The sequence below is a fragment of the Panthera onca genome, chromosome C2, assembly GCF_046562875.1.
Source record: "Panthera onca isolate mPanOnc1 chromosome C2, mPanOnc1 haplotype 2, whole genome shotgun sequence".
Taxonomy (NCBI): domain Eukaryota; kingdom Metazoa; phylum Chordata; class Mammalia; order Carnivora; family Felidae; genus Panthera; species Panthera onca.
In genome coordinates, this window is record NC_138347.1 from 8,107,924 (window position 1) to 8,130,337 (window position 22,414).

Below are 22,414 nucleotides of genomic sequence, written 5' to 3' on the forward strand. Positions count from 1 at the left end.
TCTGTATGCCCTTAAAAGATTTGCTCAATCCTAATGGGGAGCTGAAGGAAACATGCATTCAACCATAAAGGTGAATATTTTTTTGTTTTTGACAGAAGTGCTTCAATTTTTACCAAAGTATTAGCCAACCAACCACTTTTGAAAAAGTCAAGTACTAGCAATTACTATGCTGTACTTGTGTTAATACCACACTACTCAGTCACTAATATCAAACAGATTCCAAAGTCAAGTTTATTAAATATCACAACTATCTTTGTATTTATCGATCTAAATATAATTCCCCCCACTACGATGTTTATCAGAAAGCACCCACATTCAAAATACAGCACCAGTTCCCACATTCGCTCAGACAGCCATAGCTTTACTGTATTTCAAAACTTGAGTCACCTGTATGCATCGTCTTCTTTCAAGTCTCATATCATCCTGATGGGGTGGGGGGAGGGAGGGAAGAGTCCAGCAGCAAAACTATAACACTGTGTGAAGAAAAACAGATTATGATAAGAGATAAGGATGCAAGACAATCACCCCTAATTGAGGAACATCTAACGTAACTACAATCCCCAAAACAGAGATACAGTGACTGTAAACTTGTACACTAACATTTATTAAGCTTACTTGAAAATAATTTTCATTAATGAAAATCCATTATACATATATATAATGTAATGTATTCCATTGCCAGGGAGAAAAGGTTTCAAAAATCTGTCTACCACCAATGTAAACTTCAGGCATTTCTAGGTATGAAATAAAGTCAATATTTCACTCTTCTATGTAATTTATCTGGGGGGAAATGTACATTTTGTAATAACCATCAATTCACAAATCAGTATGAATGTGAATTTACTTCTCATCATGGCTTACTATCAGAGGTAGTTCGATTTGCTTGACGGTTAAGATTAACTTGTCAATCTACCAAGGTTATTTGTCAATGAAGTTCTGAGACACTGCTCAACTGCCCCCACCTAAGCCCACAGGCCGCTTCTGCTCCCCAAGTGGCTTCTCTTACTTTACTGTAAGTCTTGCACCGGACTTCCTATTTACTGCTTCCATTGGTATTTCACAAATGAGCAGCAAATTTTATAGTGACTGATGGGAAAGCAATGGCAACCGCAATGTTATCAGCTGAGAGCAGGTGATAACAGACAAGAGACAAGGACAAGGACAGGCTACAACCTAACTTATAAATGAGTTCAGTCTACAAACCTACTTTTTCAACGGATACTGTGGAATTCAGTAAATATTACTAATGAAGTAATGCTGCTCACGTTGGCCAAGTTCCCAGGCCAGCCAAAAGGAACTTAAGTGATACTGAAAGATATTATTGGTCATGGGCACTGAGGACCCCTTAGAATACAATTGCAGATCCTCTCCCTGTCTGAACAAAGTCTAAACTAGGTTGTTTTTCTTTGTTAGCACTCTCTCCGATCCTGATGTCTGTAATTCCCTAAATTTTACATTAGGGAATCCCAATCATCCTGCTTCCTAATCCTTTCTCCTAAGTAAGTTCTGTGTTCCTAAATTATTATCTAAAACTTCTACTGCCTCAGTGTGATTCACGTCAGGTATGTGACAGAAAGAAATCAACTAGACGGAAATAATTCACTTTAATATTTGCAACTTTCAACAAGGATGCGAGTTAGTCCAAATGAACCCCTAATTGGTAGAATTCTAATCACGTTACAAAATAAAGGTAAAAACAACCAAGCTTGTTTGAAGAAGAACGTTTGTAGGCAAATGGTCACAGATTTGAATGTGTATTTACTGCCCTCAAATATGTCTGCTTTTCACTCATTTCTCCTTCTATTTTTGAACTCCCAAGTTCTTTGAAAGCTTGACATTTGTACTCCAAATAGCAGCAACTGGAAAGAGCAGCTCGGCGACAGAGGTTTAAATGTATGAATTATCTGTAACTTAGGAACCGCTTATGTCTAAAATCACTACCTATATTCCAGACTCCACTTCTAAAGAACCACTTTTCCAGTTTAGATTCTACAGTAAAACCTCAGACATGGAACCGACTGGTACCCACTTTGAGGGGGTGGGTATGGACAGGTAGAGGGATGAACATTGAAGTACTATCTCAAAATAGTTTTATTTAAAAAATAATACTTGAAACCTCAAGATTAAGGATTTTTATATCAAAGACATACTCTTCTAAAAATTTTTCACTCATGAATGGTCAAGTCTTTACAATTCCAGCATAGACCATGGAGACAAGAAATGTGAATTAAATCTCTAGCTATGAATTATATACTATCAAATCTCTTGGGTTCTTAACATCACATTCTTCACCTATAAAATGTTAACTTACAATGTTACCGACACTTTGCCAACTTCAATGGTTTCAAAAGGATAGACACTACTGATACGAGAGAAAAATAATTCATACTTCATAAGAAAAAAAGCAAAAGCAGGTAAAGCATTAGCAGTCTTTTTATTCTACTAAAAGCAGTTAGAAATTAGCAGATTATTCCATCACTGTATTAAATATCTAAAGGTAAGAAATGCGGGCAGGCCAGTGGCACAACGGACTGCGTATCTGAGGATCGGAAGAAGCATGCCTCAAGCCTGTCCAATTGAGAAAAGTCATCCATTAATCACCACTCATTTGAAAAGCAGCCTTTAGCAACGGGGAAAGCATCTCTACAAGTTACGAAACTTGCTGAGGACACACGCGGCAACCAAACCGTCATCTACTGAGCGATAATAAACTCCGTAAGTCTTGACCTTGGACTACTTGAAATTAAGATTCTACCGATAATTCCATATATCCTTCAGGCCGGTCACTTTTCAAAAAAAATCTGCTCCTACGAGGTCAGGGTTTTATGACAATAAGTAGGTAACAGCGAACACCAGATGGACTTTGCAAGCTACAAACACAATTTTCTTTCTAAAGTCTGAAAATCCAGTCATATTTTACATTCTTCTGAGAAAAACCCACAGTGAATTTTTCACCTTTCCCCCTACAAATGGAGTCATTCACAAATGATGGCGCTCAATTAGATGCTAATGAAAAGCCTCTACTCTCCCTACCACGGGAACCTCCTATAATCCTCAAGATCTTTTAGAGTATGTTTTAGCAAACATTTTGCCAAAGGCAATAAAACGGTCTATGAACAATCCAGAAACTGAGCTTAACTGATTTTTGAAGCTAAACCTACACACCATTTGTTTAGTTGTCTGAAAATCACTGCATGAAAGTAACCTAGAGCACATCTGCAGAGACAGAATTTCAACGCATGGAAGTTTAAATGCACGGAATGCCCAGGTAGGCGTCAGACTCCATCTGTTAGTACGGGTCTCTCTCTACAGAGGGAAGGAGGGAGAGATAAGGTGAAGGAGAGCGAGGGAGAACCCTGAGACACCTAATTAAAAGCAGTGACGGATTGAGATTTAGAAAATTAATGCTAATCCTCAAAGATCAAGATCGGCAAAACTGTGTTTGAAATGAGCGCATTAGCTTCATATGGCAAATCCAGATTAACTCAGGAGTTAATGAACTAAGTGGAAGATACAACGTCTCCTCTCTGATGTCACAATGTTTTATAATGACATACAACTAAAAAGTGTATGCAGTTTCAAAATAAATTAGGTATATCACAAGCAGCAGGTGAAAAGAATCAGCCCGACACAGGCTTCGGAAGTACTGGTAGGGACTGTTTTATTTCTTAAGCCGTGTGGAAGCACACAGCTGTTTTTTAAACATCTTTTAATTTTGCATGGTATGTATATTCGCACATGTGTATTTCACAATTAAAACATTTAATCCAGGGGCACCTGGGTGACTCAGTCAGGTGAGGGTCCGACTCTCGATTGTGGTTCAGGTCATGATTTCATTCATAGTTCGTGAGACTGAGCTCCGCACTGGGCTCTGAAAGGACCATGCAGAGCCTGCTTGGGGTTCTCTCTCCCTCTCTCTCTGCCCCTCCTGCCCTCTCAAAATAAATAAACTTTAAAAAAAAAATTCATCCACGTGAAAAAATAAAATATAATACACAATAGGATTTAAAAGGGCAATTTAGATAGTTCAGAAGATGCCAATCTGAAAATAAGCTACCCACTCCCAAGACAGAACAGGCTACAAAAATGAAATCGGGGACAACTAAGCTGGCAGATCTACAATTTGATTCCATGCACTGAAATTACAACATGATTATCGAAAAACTATCCTGTGACTGGCGTTCCTTGTAAATTTCTGTTCATTTACGCTAACATTAAGGAAGAGACAAGAAATGTCTTCTTTTTCCACGTAACAATTTTAGGAACACGTTTTCTAGAGTCATGATAACCAAAGGAGTCAAAGCAAAAAGAAAAGTTTTAAATATGGTTTTGATAACCTAACACAAGGAAAAGAAATCTATTAATTCTAATTCCCAATAAGAGGACCAAATAACACAGACAAAAAAGCATTTTCGCTAACCGGGATTTCAGGTGAAATCCTTAAAACCAAGACGATTTAGGACTCCACCAAAACCCCTAGAAACAGTCATCGTCTTAAAAAAATTAAGAAGGCAAAAAGCACAGGAGAATCCCAAAGAAATCTTGTGCAAAACGACAGGGAAAAAAAAAACGTTTGCTCAACACTACGCACCAACCACTCAACTGAGACACTGTACACAGGCTGACACACTTCACCTCCTGACAGCCCGACAAGTGGGCAATGTTACTTCCATTTCATCAATGAGGAGAGCGAATTCAGAGATTAGCCTACCTGGCCTAAGGTCACAGCTTGTGGACTCTGGTCTCACACCAAAATGCCCCTCGTTAATAAGCACTGAAACAGTCATGAGGAAATTACAAAGATCCAAGAATCAAAGGGTGTCTATGTCTGATTTCTAGACCCCATACTCAGTCTTCCACCTCAACCGTCCCAAACATAAAGTACAGTTCATAGGCAGTAAGTTAATTTGTAAAAAGCATTTCAGTTTAGAAGAACAGAAAAGAAACTCTCCTCTAGTCTAGCAGAGAAAATCTGATCACAGCATATAACGGACTGATATATAGATTCCCTTTACCAAACAATATTAAAGGAGGCAAACTAAAAAGAAGGTATAAACCAAAAGCAGGTAAGTCACTACAGCACCAACGCCTTGGGCAAGATAAAAAAAAAAAAAAGAAGGGTTACAATTACATGACTCCAATGGCATACTGGAAGTGAAGGTACCTGAGATACATACATGTTAAAGGAAAGAAGAAGATGTGATTTCTCATGAAACTATGTGAAAAAAACACAACCCTGAGTAAACATTAAAGAGAAGGTTGAAGAACTAAGAGCTGAGTGGATTACATAACCGTGGCCCCAAATTTTTGCTACTTCAAGCACCAAGTTACTTGGCCTCTCTGGAACTATCTATATCTGGGCTCAAATGCCAACAAAATTAGGCACTATTTGTATACAACAATACATACAGGAAAACAAGAGGGAAATGCCTCATGTGCATATTACTTGTAACAGAATGCACTGACAAATGTCGTTTTTAAAACCAGAGAGGAGAGACTAGAAAGTTTCTAGGAGGAAGCCATGATCAGTAAGCGTCAAGTACAGGTGCCCTGTCACGAATTCAAAATAGGCCAACTACCAATATATTTACATCCAGTCTAAGTTCCTCAAATTCTCAGACCACAAAACTTTCCAGAAACCTAATTCCTACTATGAGAGAGTGACTACCAAATAAAATAGAAACTAAGAAATATATCACAGGCAAACCTAAGTTCCAGAAGGCTCATTTTGAAGATGCAGGATGAAAGTCAACCAGTATTGCAGTTATATGCGGAGCTACACGGGCTCTTACAAGGTACCGGGTTGGCTGCCTCTCTCTGCACACTTCCGGGCCCACATTTCCACCCAGTAAACCAGGCTTGAATGTGCCAGGTATTATTGTTTCCTGGTTACCACTGAATAGATGTCTTATCTTTACTGTACACATATTTTCCTTTAATTCACTTAAGTCCCATAAATAATTATGTAAGTAAGTAGTACTATTATCCCCGTTTTACAGGTGAGGAAACTAAAGCCCAGAGAAGTGGAGTCTCCACAAGTCACACGAGACTAACGGTAAAGAGAAAATTCAAATCCAACCAAAAGGACTCCAAAGCCAGTGCTCCCAGGAGCATGTTAAACTGAATTTACAATCTCCTCAACCTTCTCCCCTGCTCAAAACAAAAAGGGGGGAAAGACCAGGCAGGACTGGGGGAAAAAAATCCATTTCTCCTTCCTGTATCCCCAGTCTCAGGTTACACGTGTCACCGTCACCCCCGTCTCCCAACTAGAACCTTAATCACCTAGGACCTCTTTTCTATTGCTTGCGACACACATCCACTCTGCAAATTCTTACGTCGGGTTCCCCTCAGAAAGGTCCAGCTGGCCTCATCGCTCCACCTCTTAGTGTTCCTGCCACGGTCAAGGCCCTCCCGGTCCTATCTGCACTCCCTGCTCCAGTCTCCCCATACAGCCCACTCTCATCAGAACTGCAGGCCTCAAAACACGCTGTCACCATTGCAGCCCAATCACGATCACAAAAACGACCGCTGGCCAGCAGGCTGTCCTGAAGCTGGAACTGAACAACGATGGTCTTCTCTCCATTTAAAATTAAAGACCTCAGGGGCGCCTGGGCGGCCCAATCGGTTGGGCATCCGACTTCGGCTTGGTCATGATCTCACGCTTCGTGAGCTCAAGCCCCATGTCAGGCTCTGTGCTGGCAGCTCAGAGCCCGGAGCCTGTTTCAGATTCTGTGTGTCTGTCTCTCTCTCTCTCTCTCTCTCTCTCTCTCTCTCTCCCCCCCCCTCAAGAATAAACATTAAAAATTTTTAATTAAAGACCTCAAGGGGCGCCTGGATGGCCCAGTCAGTTGAGCATCAGCCTCTTTATTTCACCTTGGGTCATGATCCCACAGTTTGTGGGTTCAGGCCCCGCACCGGGCTCCACACTGGTGGTGCGGAGCCTGCTTGGGATTCTGTCTCCCTCTTTCTCTCTCTCTCAAAATAAATAAACATTAAAAATTAAAAAAAAAGATTAAGGACCTCAAGTGTTTCTCCCATCATTTATCTGAAATAAGCAGACTGCGTTTCTAATTATAAAACACTACATTGTTCATTATTTTTTAAAAAGGGAATGAGAAGAAACTGAATAGGAATAGCCAAAAGCCACACAAAATTCCGATATCCTATGGCATCTCTGCTCATTTTTTTTTCCACACCTTTACATCAACAATTTGTATCTGCGGCACCTTACTCTATGCTTGGAGCATACACCCCTGCACTGACCTAAATTTACTTTAAACAAATACCTATTGGGGGGTATTTGGGTTATTTCCAACTTCCCACAAGCATCAATTTTGAGCCTTGGAGCCTGTTTTCACCCACTTGCTAATTAAGGAATTAAAAAAAAAAGTAATACGAACACCGAGACTTTTTCAACTGCTACTGCGGATGTGCTTGCTTAAAGACATGTTTCGTATCACCTACACATAATGTACTCAAACCTTCTATTATTCAAACCGATCCCAGGGCATAAAAGGAATTAAAAAGGAATTAAGGGACTTCTCAGAGCGAGATCTAATGCTTAGTTATCCCCAGTGACCCCCCCCCCCCAACCTGAACAGCTGGGTTCATCTCATTCATTTATATATTCCTATCAGACACAGGACTCTCAGGAAGAGTGTGTGTTCAATCGACAGCCTGCAAGTCCTTCTCATGACTAGTTTTTAAGAACAACTCTGGAAAACCACTCTGCTCTATCGTTTCTGATAGCACTGATTTTTTTCTACAGTGGTCATATATATTTATATGACACACACATATAATTTTACTTATAAAACACACATTATGTATAATTAATTTACATAAGTGCACACACACATATACTTAGTCGGCTGCATGTACCTTTATACAAATATAATTATATACAATTTTATAAACCTCTGCTTTTAATTATCTTTACATTTCCAAAATACAGAAAAATAACCAGGCCCAGAAATAATCAAAAACACACACTGTTATTAGTAGCTTACATCTTCCTTCAACCAGCCCGTGACGATTACTAAGAGTAGTAAATGAGTTTAGTTTCACTTCTTTTTCCCAGCCACACTTTTAAGAAAATTCCTAAAATGTGTATGGCCTCGAGGCCCCCATGTCTCTTTCACGTGTAGCCCCAACCTCAGGTGTTACCTGCAGCCTCATCCCCTGCCCCCTCCTCTCAGTTCTCGATCCATCTGTCCCACCAAAAGAAATACTTCAAAGTCTTACTCTGAACTGACAATGCCGGAGTCTTTTCTCCACACTCCCCTCCCGCTCAGTAGCTATTACAACGAGCCGCTGGGTGTCGCCTACAGTGCCATGTCACTACCTCAACTCCCCCCACCAAAGACGCACCCTCACCTCCTTCCTCACAGAGCTCACCTTCCCATCTTTGTCGCTAACACCAGCACTCTCCCAGCGACATCACTAGAAACTGACTTCTTTAGCCACTTGAAGTGGTCTCACTAAGTCCTGGCCAATTTTCAAAATGCTTCATGCCTTAATTCTTCTCCATGCCCACTGCCACCACCTTGGTCTAGGTCCTTATTGCATACTTGGTATTCTAGATCCTCCTCGAAAAGCATCTGCTGGGCCTGGTGGTATTCTCAGAAACACTAAGGGAGGTTCTCAAAACTCGACTGCAGACTCCACACCCAAAGATACTGATTCGGGAAGCATGCAGAAGAACCCAAGAATTTTTTTTTTTTTTTTAAATCCAGGTGATTTCTGAGCACAGCCCACTTTGGAAACCACCGAACGTAAAAGGCAGCTTATCCCCTATCTCAACTCATCTGGCATATAGCGGCCACACAGATCTTCCGGAAGCACAGCACTTTCAACCTGGATTTAACTTACCCTCTGTAACTTAAAAACATTCGCTCAAATCTCATTGTCCTGAACACAGAGTGTGGCATGGCATTCGATAAAATGCCGTTTTGCCTCCTTCTGCACCGACGCTCAAACCGTTCCCCTACCTACAGTTTGCCCCTTCTTCGCCTAACCCTTTACCTAAATCCTACCCATCCTTCAAGACCGCCTCGATTCCCCCTCATCCAGCTGTAAGCCACTCCAGCCTCTCCTTGAATTTGCATTTAATGACCCGCCACCATGTTCTGTTGCTTACTTCTGTTATACTCTTATTCCAGTGATATTATCTACTGCTTGGTGAGTTTCATATTTCTATTTTATCATGGTAGATGTTCAATAAACACATCGGTATCATGAAAAACAACATGGAAACTATTGTTCTATACAGAAAAAGTGAGTTATAAAGCAGGATGCAGACACCGTATGATTACATTTTTAAAGGACAGAAAAATAGTTGTGTGCATAAAAAAATAAAATAAAATGAAATAAAATAAAATAAAATAAAATAAAATAAAATAAAATAAAATAAAATAAAATAAAATCCTGACAGGTTATCCATAAACCATAAATAGTAGTGATCTCCAGAGAGAGGAACTGAAGAAAACTGTTATTCTTATTTTTTGTACTTTCAAATTTTCCTTAAAGGAATATGCATTTTGTCATAAAACCAAATCTTCCTAGAATCCTAGACCTTAAAATCTTAACCTAGAATTTTTTTTTTTAATCAATAGAAATCCTGTGAAAAGGACCGGCATGGATATATCAGCAGTCACACTGCCACAATCTTAATACTTATGACTTATTTGTTAATGTTAACATTTCCCAGCCTTTATACTTCAAATTCCACTGGCGTCATCAGGTGGATGTTCAACTTCCGGGACCCTGTTCACAGCTGTGCAAATCGATTTTATACACGAACATGCTACTTCTCTAGCTGTACAGCGTTTTGTTTGCGCTCTTGGTTTGTCCTTTCAATCAAAACTACAAATCTTAACATAGTGTTACTGCTCTCTTATTTCCACATGAGACCAGGAGACACAGAATTGGTGAGAAAGCTGAAATTAATTTTAAAATAAATTTTAGGAATAAAGGTCTGGAAAAACCCTTAGAACACCACCTTAAGTACCCCTTTCTTCTTAAGCAGAAAAAAAAAACCCTAACAGTGAAAATCTAGCCATCTCAAAGATGAATTCTCATGACAAACTATAGCAAAATGGTCCATCCGTAGTTAGAAATTCTATGCTAAATTCCCCTATACAAACTTAAGTTCCTGATGTTTCTTCTGCACACTGAAGGAACGGAAAAGAGCTGCACACAGCCTACAAAACCCTCTTCACGTGCACAAACGCTCCTCAGCTTTCCTCCAACTGAACACGAAGACACTCGACGTGCCTTCAACTGAATTAGCCAGCCTCAGTCCATTTCTCCTGCTCAAATCTCCTGCTTTCTCAATGTACGATCTCCAAATGTGTACACAGTCTACTCAAACGCGAGCCTTGCAACACTAAGTACGGCTCCTACGCAGTGTTCCTTTCTTCACGCGGCTCTGATACGTGGTCCACTTGTGGTCTATTATGTCTCATGTTCCATCTCTAGATGGATCCATTTCTAGATTTCGTATCTAGAAATCCCTTTCATGACAGAAAATACGACATCTTTATATACAAGTCTCATTAAAAATAATTTAGAAATCAGAAAATAAAAGACTTCAACACTAAAAAGACAAGGTGACAGAGATTACGGTATTCACATGACAAAATATTATGTCTCTAAGTCAGTTCTTACGATAACTGTATGACTTAAGGGAAAGAGTCACACACTGCATCAGAAAGAACACAAAACCTTCCCTCCAAAGCACAATCTCAGGAAAGTAAAATAAATACACTGAAAAATCTCTGAGGAAAAATATAGAAGATTAATAATGAATGTCTCTGGCTAATAAAATTCTGGGTGATTTTTAAATTTTCTTCTTTACACTTTTCTGTCCATCACAACTTTTATAAATAAGCACATCTCTTATAATCAGTCACAAACAAACAAACAAAAAGGCCCAAGAAATTCAACCGACACCTTAAACGTGAAAGCCATCGTGCTATCTATAGCTCACAGCCACAACTAGGAGAACCACCTCCAAGTACACCCAATTTTTAAAACTCCAATACAGGGGCGCCTGGGTGGCGCAGTCGGTTGAGCGTCCGACTTCAGCCAGGTCACGATCTCACGGTCCGTGAGTTCGAGCCCCGCGTCGGGCTCTGGGCTGACGGCTCGGAGCCTGGAGCCTGTTTCCGATTCTGTGTCTCCCTCTCTCTCTGCCCCTCCCCCGTTCATGCTCTGTCTCTCTCTGTCCCAAAAATAAATAAAAAACGTTGAAAAAAAAAAAAAAATTTAAAACTCCAATACAGGTAAAAGGCTCACGCTAATGAACTATTAAAGGTCTTTATTTTTTAAAAATCAGTTAATACACTGGCAGGTCACTGTCGGCACTAAGACCCAAAAACGCACCTAGTGTGGCTTAACTTCGCGTTGCTGACTCAAGGCCCTGCAGCCGGCCTGCCCCAGTTTAACTCCAGGCTCCACAACTTAGCGGGTGGGCTCGCGCCAGGTTCCAACTCCTAGATGACTGCGTGTCCGTCCTCACCCACAAGGTGAGGATGATCCCGTGAGGTTGTTGTTATCAGTGACACAGCACGTGTGAAGCATTCACAGCTCTGCGGTCAGCTGTGCCGAGCGACTCTCTCCACCGGTGCGTTTCACGCTACCGCTACCCTTCACCTTTCCAGTCTTGTCTCCTGCCATCAATTTTCCCCAAGCTGACACTCCAGCCACAACGGGTACAGGCCACGTTGTTGCTGGGGCTGTTCCGCGAGCTTTCCTCATCCCGCTCTGGGTGTCCACGCCAAGCTCCGGGCCCAACACCAGCGCTGCCTTCCACGGAAGTCTCCGGCCCACGCTGCCCGCAGACCCCTCTCTCCTCAGCCCTGCAGAGCAGCGTTTACACCGAGACTCTCGGGCCTCACGCCACTGGCCTCGGACTGTAGCTACCTAACTGCACCCGTGCCGGCTTCCAGCCCCGGAAAATGGGAGGAGCCTCACTCATCTCGCCCTTGGGGAAGGCCGGCTTCCTCAACTACAGCAGACTCTCAATACAGAAGAGAAAAACCACGATCGTCAAGCCGCGTCGTCTCCTAAAACACCTGCTTCGGGTTGCTTTGTTGAAACGAGTGAGTTACAACTCTTCAGTATTTAAGACACGACGAGAAGTACAGTTAGGTGGTACACGAAATCTAGTGGCGGAGCAACGGAGTTCGCCATGGCTGGCTTAGTTCTAGAACTCACTTCTGTGCAAAAAGCACAAAGTCTAGCGGTTCTGCCACAGAGAATGTTGTCTGTGCTAAGAAATGTGGGATTATCAACTCCACATAAAGCTTGGGCACAGTTTTATTCCTGTTAAACACCAGAACTCTTTTTTAAAAAAGAATAATCTGGGGGCGCCTGGGTGGCTCATTCGGTTGAACGTCCAACTCTTGATTTTGGCTCAGGTCGTGATCTCATGGTCGTGGGATTGAGCCCTGTGTCCAGCTCCATGCTGAGCGTGGAGCCTGCTTGGGATTCTTTCTTTTTCTCTCTCCCCCTCCCTCCCCTAATCGTGCTCTCTCTCAAAAAAAATTTTTTATTAAAAAAAAAAAAAAAAAAAGATTTTTTTTTTTTTTTTTACATTTTTTTAATGTTTATTTTTGAGAGAGAGAGACAGAGACAGAGTGTGAACAGGGGAGAGGCAGAGAGAGAGGGAGACCAGAATCCGAAGCAGGCTCCAGGCTCTGAGCTGTCAGCACAGAGCCTGACGTGGGGCTTGAACTCACAAACCGTGAGATCATGACCTGAGCTGAAGCCGGATGCTCAACCGACTGAGCTACCCAGGCACCCCCAAAAAAAAGAATTATTTTTAAGTACGGTATTACTTACACTGAAAATGCTCAAAAACCAGGCGGGCAAAATCCTGATCACTGCGGAAGCAAGGATGACAGGGACACGATGGTTCATTATGTTACTCTCCCTATGTATCTCTTAAGTTTTCCATAATTAAAAGTTCCTTTAAAAAATAAAGGGGTGGTCGAGTCTGGCGTCGGGCTCCGCGCTGACAGCCGGGAGCCTGGAGCCTGCTTCGGATTCTGTGTCTCCCTCTCTGCCCCTCCCCTGCTCATGCTCTGTCTCGCTCTCTCTCAAAAATAATCATTAAAAGTAAATAAATAAAAGTGATGATATATGAAAAAAGTATTAGAAATACAATGCTTTAATCCATACAATATGTGAGCTACTTGACAAAAGAAACTAAAAGAAATTGAAAGATTCTGCTATATTTTATCACAAGAGAGCTTACAAACAAACCGTTAACTCAGCAAAATTTGCTTTTCTATTCTTGTTTGTTTCTCTTTGGGGAGAGGAGAAAGGGGTTAAAGTAGCCTGGGAAACTATTTTCTAGAAAATATTTTTAAATAAATCACTAACAAAGATTTACCTATGTAAGTTTTGGTTTCTACACAATTTTTCCAGAAGCATTCATTGTGTTACTAAATGTACAGCTGTGGTGTGAAAATCCAGGGAGCTAGGTAGAAATCCCCTTTAGGGTATCATCAGCTACCTTCGCAAGATCGATACACCACAAACTCCCTAGTGCCAAAGTCCCCAAAAGAGATGATCCCACTACTCTTTTCCAGCCACTCCTGGAGGACAAAAACTGAACACTGTAACAACCCCCCCCCCCAACATTTCCTTTTGCTACCCACAGTCATGTTCTTCATCTTCCTACATTTTTTATATTATGCAGATAGCACATTTTTCATATCTAATATAGATGGATTATATAGTAACATCAAATTTAATTATCAGACAGTTACAAGGACTTCAATTTCACCTCATTCCAATCAATCCTTTAGCAGATGTGGAAACCAAAGTCTAGAAGTTATGTGCCTTACTTAGGATATCTGAAAGTAAAATAAACACTGAAAAAGATCTAATGATCAAATCAATGATAAAAGTCAAATAATACTTAATTGCCACTTTAACCGAGCATTTAAACCCCACTCCTACACAGAAGTATGTACAAAGATAACATACGTATGTAATGACAACATAAGCATACTTATACATAAATGAAAATACACAGGAAAGAGTCCAGAAAGATGAACTGCACAGCTGTAAGAGCAGTACCTCTAGTTAGGACAATGGGCCTGGGAAGGTGATGGGGTGGGAGTGGGGAGAAGTCAAAAGAGAGACATTCGTACATCTGTACACACTTCAGAAGTATCATCCTTTACACTTACAGAAACAAATGAAAAATAATGCCAAATAACGGCATATACGCAACTATCCTAAAAATCAGATGATGTCTTGACATAAGGAGACTTTTAAATTCACCATTTCTTCAATGATCACGTGCCGAGTACCAGAGACACAAGGGCACAATTTACTGTCACTACGCCCGCCCTTAGAGAACTCATGATCCAACGTGGGAAACAGACAAAAATCACAGTAATATAGGACTGCAAACTGGGCTAACAGATATGAAATATGAATTACGAACAGAATATAAAAAGGGGAACCAATTTGGATTTGAGAAAGGAGTGTCAGAAATACTCCTGCCAAGAATATGACAGGAGAGATCTGAATGTGTAGTCTTTGTATCCGTACAGCTTCTCAAGCTCACAATTCTTTTAACTTCTAGATGCACACAATGAGTGGCAATGAGAAAACCTAAAACTTCTGAGAAAATAATAGATGGATGGGAATCTGGAAGGACCAAGGCTCATCAGCCAAGATCAGTGAAAGACTAGAGGAACAGTGAGTAGATGCCTTCAAATAATTAAGCAAGTCTCACAATTATGGAATGAATTGACTAGCTTCCTGTGTTTCAAGAACACAGGACTAACATCAGAAATAAGTAGAACGTTACAGGAGAACACGTGGAGAAAGAATAAAAGAATGAAGCCATCCACTAATGGGGAGTTCATGAATGGCACCCCCCCCCCCCCATCGCTGCATGTTCCTGCAGAGCCTGGGACCCATAACACCTGCCTCAGCCATGACTCTAACACTAAGCAGGAAGTGGAATTCGATTACTCTAGAGTCCAACCCTCTGGCCCAAAAGCCCACATCATTGCATTATTTAAAAATGTGCCCGCTCTATGAAATATAACCAGGGGAATAGCTACTATTTTGTAAGAACACTTTCCTCCACTGAGCCTGTTTTGCCCTTGTTCTCTGAGGACAACTTCTCAACAAGGCGGAAGGAGCTGGAGTCCAAGCAAAGCACGGGGGTCCTGCTGAGATGTGAAGTAAAGATCTCAACAACGGAAGCAGCTGGAATCTTGGTGGACAGGGCAACAGAGAGAAGGAAGCTGTGCAAAAGGGGACCCAAGAGGACCAGAATTCACATGGACAGAGTGAGTCTACTCAAAGCTTAGCAAAGAGTGACTGCTAAGACGTTGAGAACAGAACAGAAATGATGTAGAATGAGCAGGCGTAGGCATGTGGGGAGTCCCTGCCCAGGCACCCTGGAAAGATCTAATGAATATCTTATAAAGGTTCATTTAAATGTGTCAACTTGACTGGGTCATGAGGTGTCCAGACATTCGGTCAAACATTTTTCTGGGTGTGTAGTGAGGGTGTTTCTGGATGAGGTTACCATCTGAATAAACTTCTCCCTAATGTGGGTGGCTTCATCCAGTTAGCTGAGGGCCTGAATAAAAAAATAAAAAGGCTGACCCTCCCACAATAAGAGAGAACTCCTGTCTGACCACATTGAGCTGGGACACCAACCTTTTTCCTGCCTTTGGACTCAAACTGAAACACTGGCTCTTCTTAAGTCTAGCTAGAGCCTGTGGGTTTTCAGAATGGAACTTAAGTCATCAGCTCTTATGATTCCCAGGCCTCTGGACTCCAACTCAAACTACACCATCAGCTCTCCTGGGTCTCTAACTTGCCCTCAGCAGATCTTAGAGGACTTCCCAGTCTTGATAATCAGGTGAGCCAATTCCCTATAATAAATCATGTATCTCCCTTTGGGTCTATTTCACTAGAAAACCAGGACAAACACATACTCTTAACTTCCTTTCCTCATTTCAAGACTAAGGGCCGGATCTCCTAGAATATAGCCTATGAACCAATAGTAATAGTGTCTAAAACCAAACCCAGGGCAAGATATGAAGGAAGACTCAGTTTGGAAGTCATCCCCCCATATTAGAGGGGATTCACCTTGAGCTTTCCATAGATCTTGCAAAATACAGTATAAAACCAAATATATATAAATTCAAAGTAACCAACCAGCCTTCGAGAATAACATTAACACACTTAACAAGAAGAAAATAAGATTTAGTCAAGTATTAGTCAACAAGCAAAGGAAAAAACCATGTGATCCACAATCAAGGGGGGAAAAAAGGAGTCAATAGAACACCAACCCCAGGATGGACCAGATGTTAGATTTAGCAAAGACTCTAAAGCAGATGTCTGGATGGATTTTAACAGCATACTGAAGACAGCAGGGGAAAAAAATCAGTAAAATGAGAGGTCAATAGAAATTACCCACTCTAAAACAGAGAAAACTGGGGCGCCTGGGTGGCTCAGTCGGTTAAGCGTCCAACTTCGGCTCAGGTCACGATCTCACGGTCCGTGAGTTCGAGCCCCACGTCGGGCTCTGTGCTGACAGCTCAGAGCCTGGACCCCGCTTCAGATTCTGTGTCTCCCTCTCTCTCTCTGACCCTCCCCTGTTCATGCTCTGTCTCTGTCTCAAAAATAAACAAACATTAAAAAAAAATTTTTTTTAATAAAAAAAAAACAAAACAGAGAAAACTGAAAAAAAAAAAAAAAACCCAGACCCTCAAAGACCTACAGAATATAAAATGTTCTGACACATGTGAGTGAAATCACAGAAAACTGTGAGGAGCAGGCAGAAAAATGTGAAGAAATCATGGCTAAATACCTCTCAAATTATAAGCATACCCAGGCATATCATGGGCAAACAGCTTACCACCAAAGATAAAATCTTGAAAGCAGCCAGAGCACAAAAAGACACTATATATCCACAGAAGAACAATATAGTAAAATCAATAGCATCTCATCAGCAACAATGGGAGCCAGAGACAGTGGCCCACCACCCTTCATGTGCTGAATGACAAAAAATGATCAACCCGAAATTCCATGTGCAGCGAAAAGAACCTTCCAACACAAAGGTAAAATAAAGACATTTGCAAGATTGTTCAAAATCGGAGAGAATTCTCTGCCAGCAAACCTACCCAATGAAAAATGCTAAAGAATTTCTTCAGACTGAAGAGAAATGAGAATGGATGGAAACACAAATCGACACAAAGGAATAAAAAGTGTCTGAAATGCAAATAAGTAAATTTTCATAAATATACTTTGCCTCTCATGATTTATTAAAAGACTTGATTGTTTAAAACAAAAACTTTTAAGTTGGAGTTTAAAACATGTACTCAAAACTCGTAAAAATTGTATGCTGGAGTTTATAATGTATAATGTAACATATGTAGCAGTAAAAACCATGGCAACAACTGTACTCAGCGAGAGGCAGGTTAAACAGACTGATGTTTATGGTTATCACATTTGGGAAATGGGTTATGAGAAGCGGAAAGTGTCGGTGACTTTCACTTTTGAAAACAGAGATGCCCTGCCCTCAAAATACAGAACACCTTCAGAAGTCCCTGTGAAGATCTCATGCACAGTATTTACAACACACAAAAAAACCTTCCATCACAACAGAAATCCAACAGACAACCCAAGGAACTAGAAATAACAGGAATAACTAAAAAAATCTTCAAAATATGTATCTTAAGATGTTCAGAGAAATAAAAGACTACTTTTTTAAAGGCTGACAAAACAATAGGCAGGTTCAAGAAAGAACCAGGTTTTAAAATTAATACACATGGGCGATCTGGGTGGCACAGTCAAACATCTGACCCTGGATTTGGGCTCAGGTCACGATCTTGCGGTCCTGAGATGGAGCCCCGCATTGGAATCTGCACAGCATGTGGGGCCTGCTTGGAATTCTCTCGCTCCCCCCCCCACCCCTCCCCTGCTCCCACTCACATGCACACTTTCTCTCTTTCTCTCTCTCAAAATAAATAAATATTTAAAAGTAAATAAAACCAAGGGCGTCTGGGTGGCTCAGTCAGTTAAGCGTCTGACTTCAGCTCAGTCATGATCTTGCGGTTCGTGAGTGCAAGCCCCGCATCGGGCTCTCAGCTGTCAGTGCAGGGCCTGCTTTGGATCCCGTCTTCCTCTCTCTCTGCCCCTACCCCTCTTGCTCTCTCTCTCTCAAATAAACACACACACACAAAGTTTTTATATAAATTAAATTAACACACACATGCACACATTTATGTCCATGAGTAGCTCACAACTTCAAAAACCCTCCACTGACACCATCCACTCTAAGTGTGAACATCTTTTCTTTTTTTTTAACGCTGATTAATATGTGTGTTCATAGTTTATCCACAATGAGCTAGCTGTATTTGTCCAAAATTAGCTAAAACAAAGGAGCAGAATAAAAAAAAACAGTACAACTATAACACATTTTCAAGTCTGATATAACCAAGCCACATTAGAAAAAGTATAATCATAGTATATTTTTCCCTCTATCCTGCAATCTGCACCCTCTCAGTCATTAAAATTCCTAGATTGCTAAATTAAGTGCCAACAATTTAATCATTTGCCTAAATTTAGATTCATTTTTAATAAATGCTTGATAAAAATTACCACTGTCAGCTTGAGCCAGCCCTAAAAGAATAACCCCCATTATTTAGAGACAAGTAGCTTAAAACCATTATTATAAATGACATGCGGCGTGGTAAAATTTGGGGTGAAGACTCCCAATTTGGATCCCAAATCTGGATCATCAAGCTAACACTGAAATGTTACAAGACATACTATGAACCCTTACTGTAACGGGAAACATACTCATGAGAGATCTAAAAGTTACTGTTTCAAAAGCTACCTTCCTACTCTTCCAAATAATTTACAGGAGTGGAAGTTGAAAGATGTCACCCCCCAAAAACTATCCACATCCTTACCTCTGAAACCTACAGGTGTTAGCATATTTGGAAAAGGGCCTTTGCTAATGTGATGATGAGTAAGTGAAAGATCTCGAGCTGAGGAGATATCCAGGTGCCCTGCCTGCCATCACAAGTGTCCGTGAAAGAGAAGGGCAGGGGGAGATCTGACACAGGAGAGGAAAAGGTGACGTGACCACACAGGGAGAGACTGGAGTAACGCCGTGACCAGCCGCCAAGGAATGCCAGCAGCCTCCTACAGACGCCTGAGGAAGCACAGCCACGGCCCCGCAGACACTCTGAGTTCAGCCCAACGATACGGATCCCAGACTTCCGGCATCTAGAACTGTGAGAAAATTAATTTCTATTCTTTTAAGCCACTAAGTTTGCGGTGATTTGTCACAGCAGCCACAGCAAACTAACACAAGAAAAACATTCTATAAACGTCACCTCCGAACAGTGTTCCAATCTGTATTTGTCTTCCTGGATCATGTAAAAAAGTGTGTTTCATTTACGGGCACCTCTCGCTCGCAACGATCTGCAATCTTACCGGTTTTTGGTAAGTTCGTTCAAGCTTCTTGACAATAACCAGGGGCGCCTGGGTGGCTCCGTCAGTTAAGCAAGTTAAGGTTCAGGGGATCCAGCCCCACATCGGACTCTGCGCTGAGAGCACAGAGCCTGCTTGGGATTCTCACTCTCCCTCTCTCTCTGCCCCTCCCCCACTTGCTCGCTCCCTCTCTCTCTCCCTCTCAAAATAAATAAACTTAAAAAAAAAAACAACTCAACAACTCAATAAATAATAAAGACAACCGCTAGGAGACAGACCGTGTAAAATCCCCCCCCCCCACTCATGCTCATCAAAACCCGATAGGGAGCCCCCCAACCTGGAAGAGCTCATCAAGCACGTCTCCCACATAATCTAACGCGAACAGCAAACGCTAAGGTGCTGTCAGTAACGTGAGGGCACCAACCGTGTCTTTCTCCTTCTCACTACTTGAACCCTAACGTTTGGCACGCTGTCAAAGAAACCAACCTTCCCATTTCCCGCAGAGACTCACGGCCACCAAAGGCCGCCTGTTTCCCCTCCCGCTCCTCCCGCTCTCCCCGGCTACAAGCCCCGCAGCTTCCTACTGAGCCCGCATCTCCAGCCGCAGCATCCCACCAGGTCGCCCGGGGGAAAGGCTGCCGGGGCGAAAGCGAGGCAAATCCACCAGGCCGAAAGGAAGGATGGGTCTGAGATGTGCTGTGAAGCCGCCCCCCCAGGAACAGCCACGTTTTCGATTATCCGTGCAGAAGCCACAGCCGGCGCCAGCACCGCCAAGTGCTTCTAGGCTGTGAGACCCACGCTCCTCCCACTAACGAACCCGGCCCGTGCCACTCGCGGGACCGCTGGAACGGCTACGGTGACACGCGTAGGGCCCAGCACAGGGTCCGCACCATCGGATTCGTTCTGCCTCCCTCTACTTCAGGGAAGGGGGCGCATCCGTAACCCCCCCAGGCTGGTCTAGCATCTCATCTGCCTCCCAGGTCCCGACACGAGGGGGGAGAGGAGTCCTCCGAGGACCTGCCGGAGGCTGCTCTCTCTCAGGGAAGGGGGAGAGAAGAGGGAAGTCACTCCCGTCTCCAGCTGCGCCCTCCACCTCGCCGGACCTCTCCCTTCCTCTGAACGCGAACATCCGAACATCGTACTCAGATCCTGCCCTGTTATGGCTGCAGGATTAAGTCTTTAAAAAAAAAAAAAAAAAAAGTTCCTAAGAACATGATCACGTTCTGTTCGGAAGTCTTCTCTATGAGGTTGTAACTTCCCAATGGACAGAGACCGTGTCACATTCAGGCCGGCCTCGCCGAAGTGCAAAGCTCCAAGTTGCCCACGCTAATGACACGGAACGTGGTACTTAACTGAAGTCATCAAGTTGACACATGGTATCTTAACCATGTGGAAACAAAAGTACGTAAGTTATCTGGCCGGCTTGTTCCCCTGTTGGTAGTTACGCTGGGCAGATAACTTTTTCTGAATCCCCGTTCAATTATGCAATATCAGGAAACCCAGATTTCTACCTTATAGTTATTTCTGGAGAGAACAGCACTTACCCCTTGGGTCTGTTGGGCAAATAAATAAGCTCGATTCCTGGAACGGACGTGACTTATACCACCACTCTAAATTCCCTAAATTCTGGATGGTACTTTTTAGTTGTGAAATAATTATAAATACAACTCATTTCGTGCTCTCTGAACCCTATGAAGCCACATAGGTATAATTTTGCACTTCCGCATGTGAGGCAAGTGAGGCACGGACTATGTACAGCCATGGTCCCCAGACGCCTCACAGCTCCAACAGAATCACCCTGAGGGGCTGGTTAAAAATTCAGATTCAGAAACCTAACCACCAGCACCTCCAGAGAGTAGGGCCAGAACACCCATTTCGAACAAGGGCCCTAAGGCGATTCTGACACAGGGCCAAATTTAGGGACTTCTGATAAGAATTCAGAGCCCAAGAGGCCTAATGGTATGCATTTAAGAAGGAGCTTCCTTCTACTGGGCTAGCTTACTGAAATGAACTATGGGCTACTCCTCCAGAAAACAGAGACGTGGCCTGTGACTGAACGTGTACCTAAATGTTCCTATGAACACAGAATGCCCCACAGATTAAACAACTCTTACCGAGCTTGTACTCTGAGGAGACAAAGGTGTCATCAGTTAGAGCTGGTTAGTTTTAGGTTTCTGGTTAATTTTAAAACTTGTCTTTTGATATATTCTACTTAGCATTTTAACCCATCACTTGCCAAAACTTCCTCTTTATAGTAATTACATAATTTTTTGCATATTTTTTTAATAAAGACCTTAAGTAAAAAAGCTTCCCCCAAAAGTATACTAAGAAAATTAAATAGCTTCACCTACACTATCTGTGGCAAAGACAGTCCCCTCCTTCTTCCGTAATTGTAGCCAAGCCCATGGCTGCCCAGAGAGGTTACATTTCCCAGCCTCCCTTTCGCCTAAGTATGGCCATGGGACAAAGTTGTCACGGACAAATGAAAAGTGCAAACAAGGGTGGGGTGCCACCTGTGGGCTGGAAGACACGGAGTGAACACTTCTGTGTCTCTCTGTAAACTGGGGCAAGGACAACACAACTGAGAGCCACACCTCGGGGTCTGGTGGCAAACCAAGATAAAAGAAATCTGCGTCTCTGAAAGACCAACTGAGGCAGTCACCCCCACCAACCAGGCCATTCACCTCCAGACGACTCTGTTCTTGGGGCCATCCATTAGCCGCTTCTCAGTTACAGCAGCTTAACTATGTACCCTGCTGTTTGTGTGGCAACTAGAACGAATTCCCTCTCACAACTCCATCAACCTGACGGTATTTCTAATGTGGTCACGATACTGGGTAATAAAATTCTGGACCCTGAAGGGCTCTTAAAAGATCATCTACAAAATAACTCAAGTTTGAAGACAAGGATCCTGATGGCTAGG

General features: G+C 42.3%; 1 protein-coding gene across 13 annotated transcripts in view; it reads right to left on the reverse strand.

Annotated features, from left to right (window-relative positions):
• Window positions 1–22,414, reverse strand: part of DYRK1A (dual specificity tyrosine phosphorylation regulated kinase 1A) — a 150,377-nt gene that overhangs the window by 95,301 nt on the left and 32,662 nt on the right. For 10 of the 13 annotated variants that reach the window (XM_078452785.2, XM_078452791.2, XM_078452786.2 and 7 more), the window contains one exon: window positions 388–473. The exons of 2 other annotated variants lie outside the window; for them this stretch is intronic. In XM_078452785.2, the coding sequence (XP_078308911.1) occupies window positions 388–397 (10 nt within the window). In that variant the 5' untranslated portion in view covers window positions 398–473. Of the gene's footprint in view, window positions 1–387; window positions 474–18,965; window positions 19,657–22,414 lie in introns of those variants that run through there. One more of the 13 variants, XM_078452789.2, reaches the window with a different exon arrangement.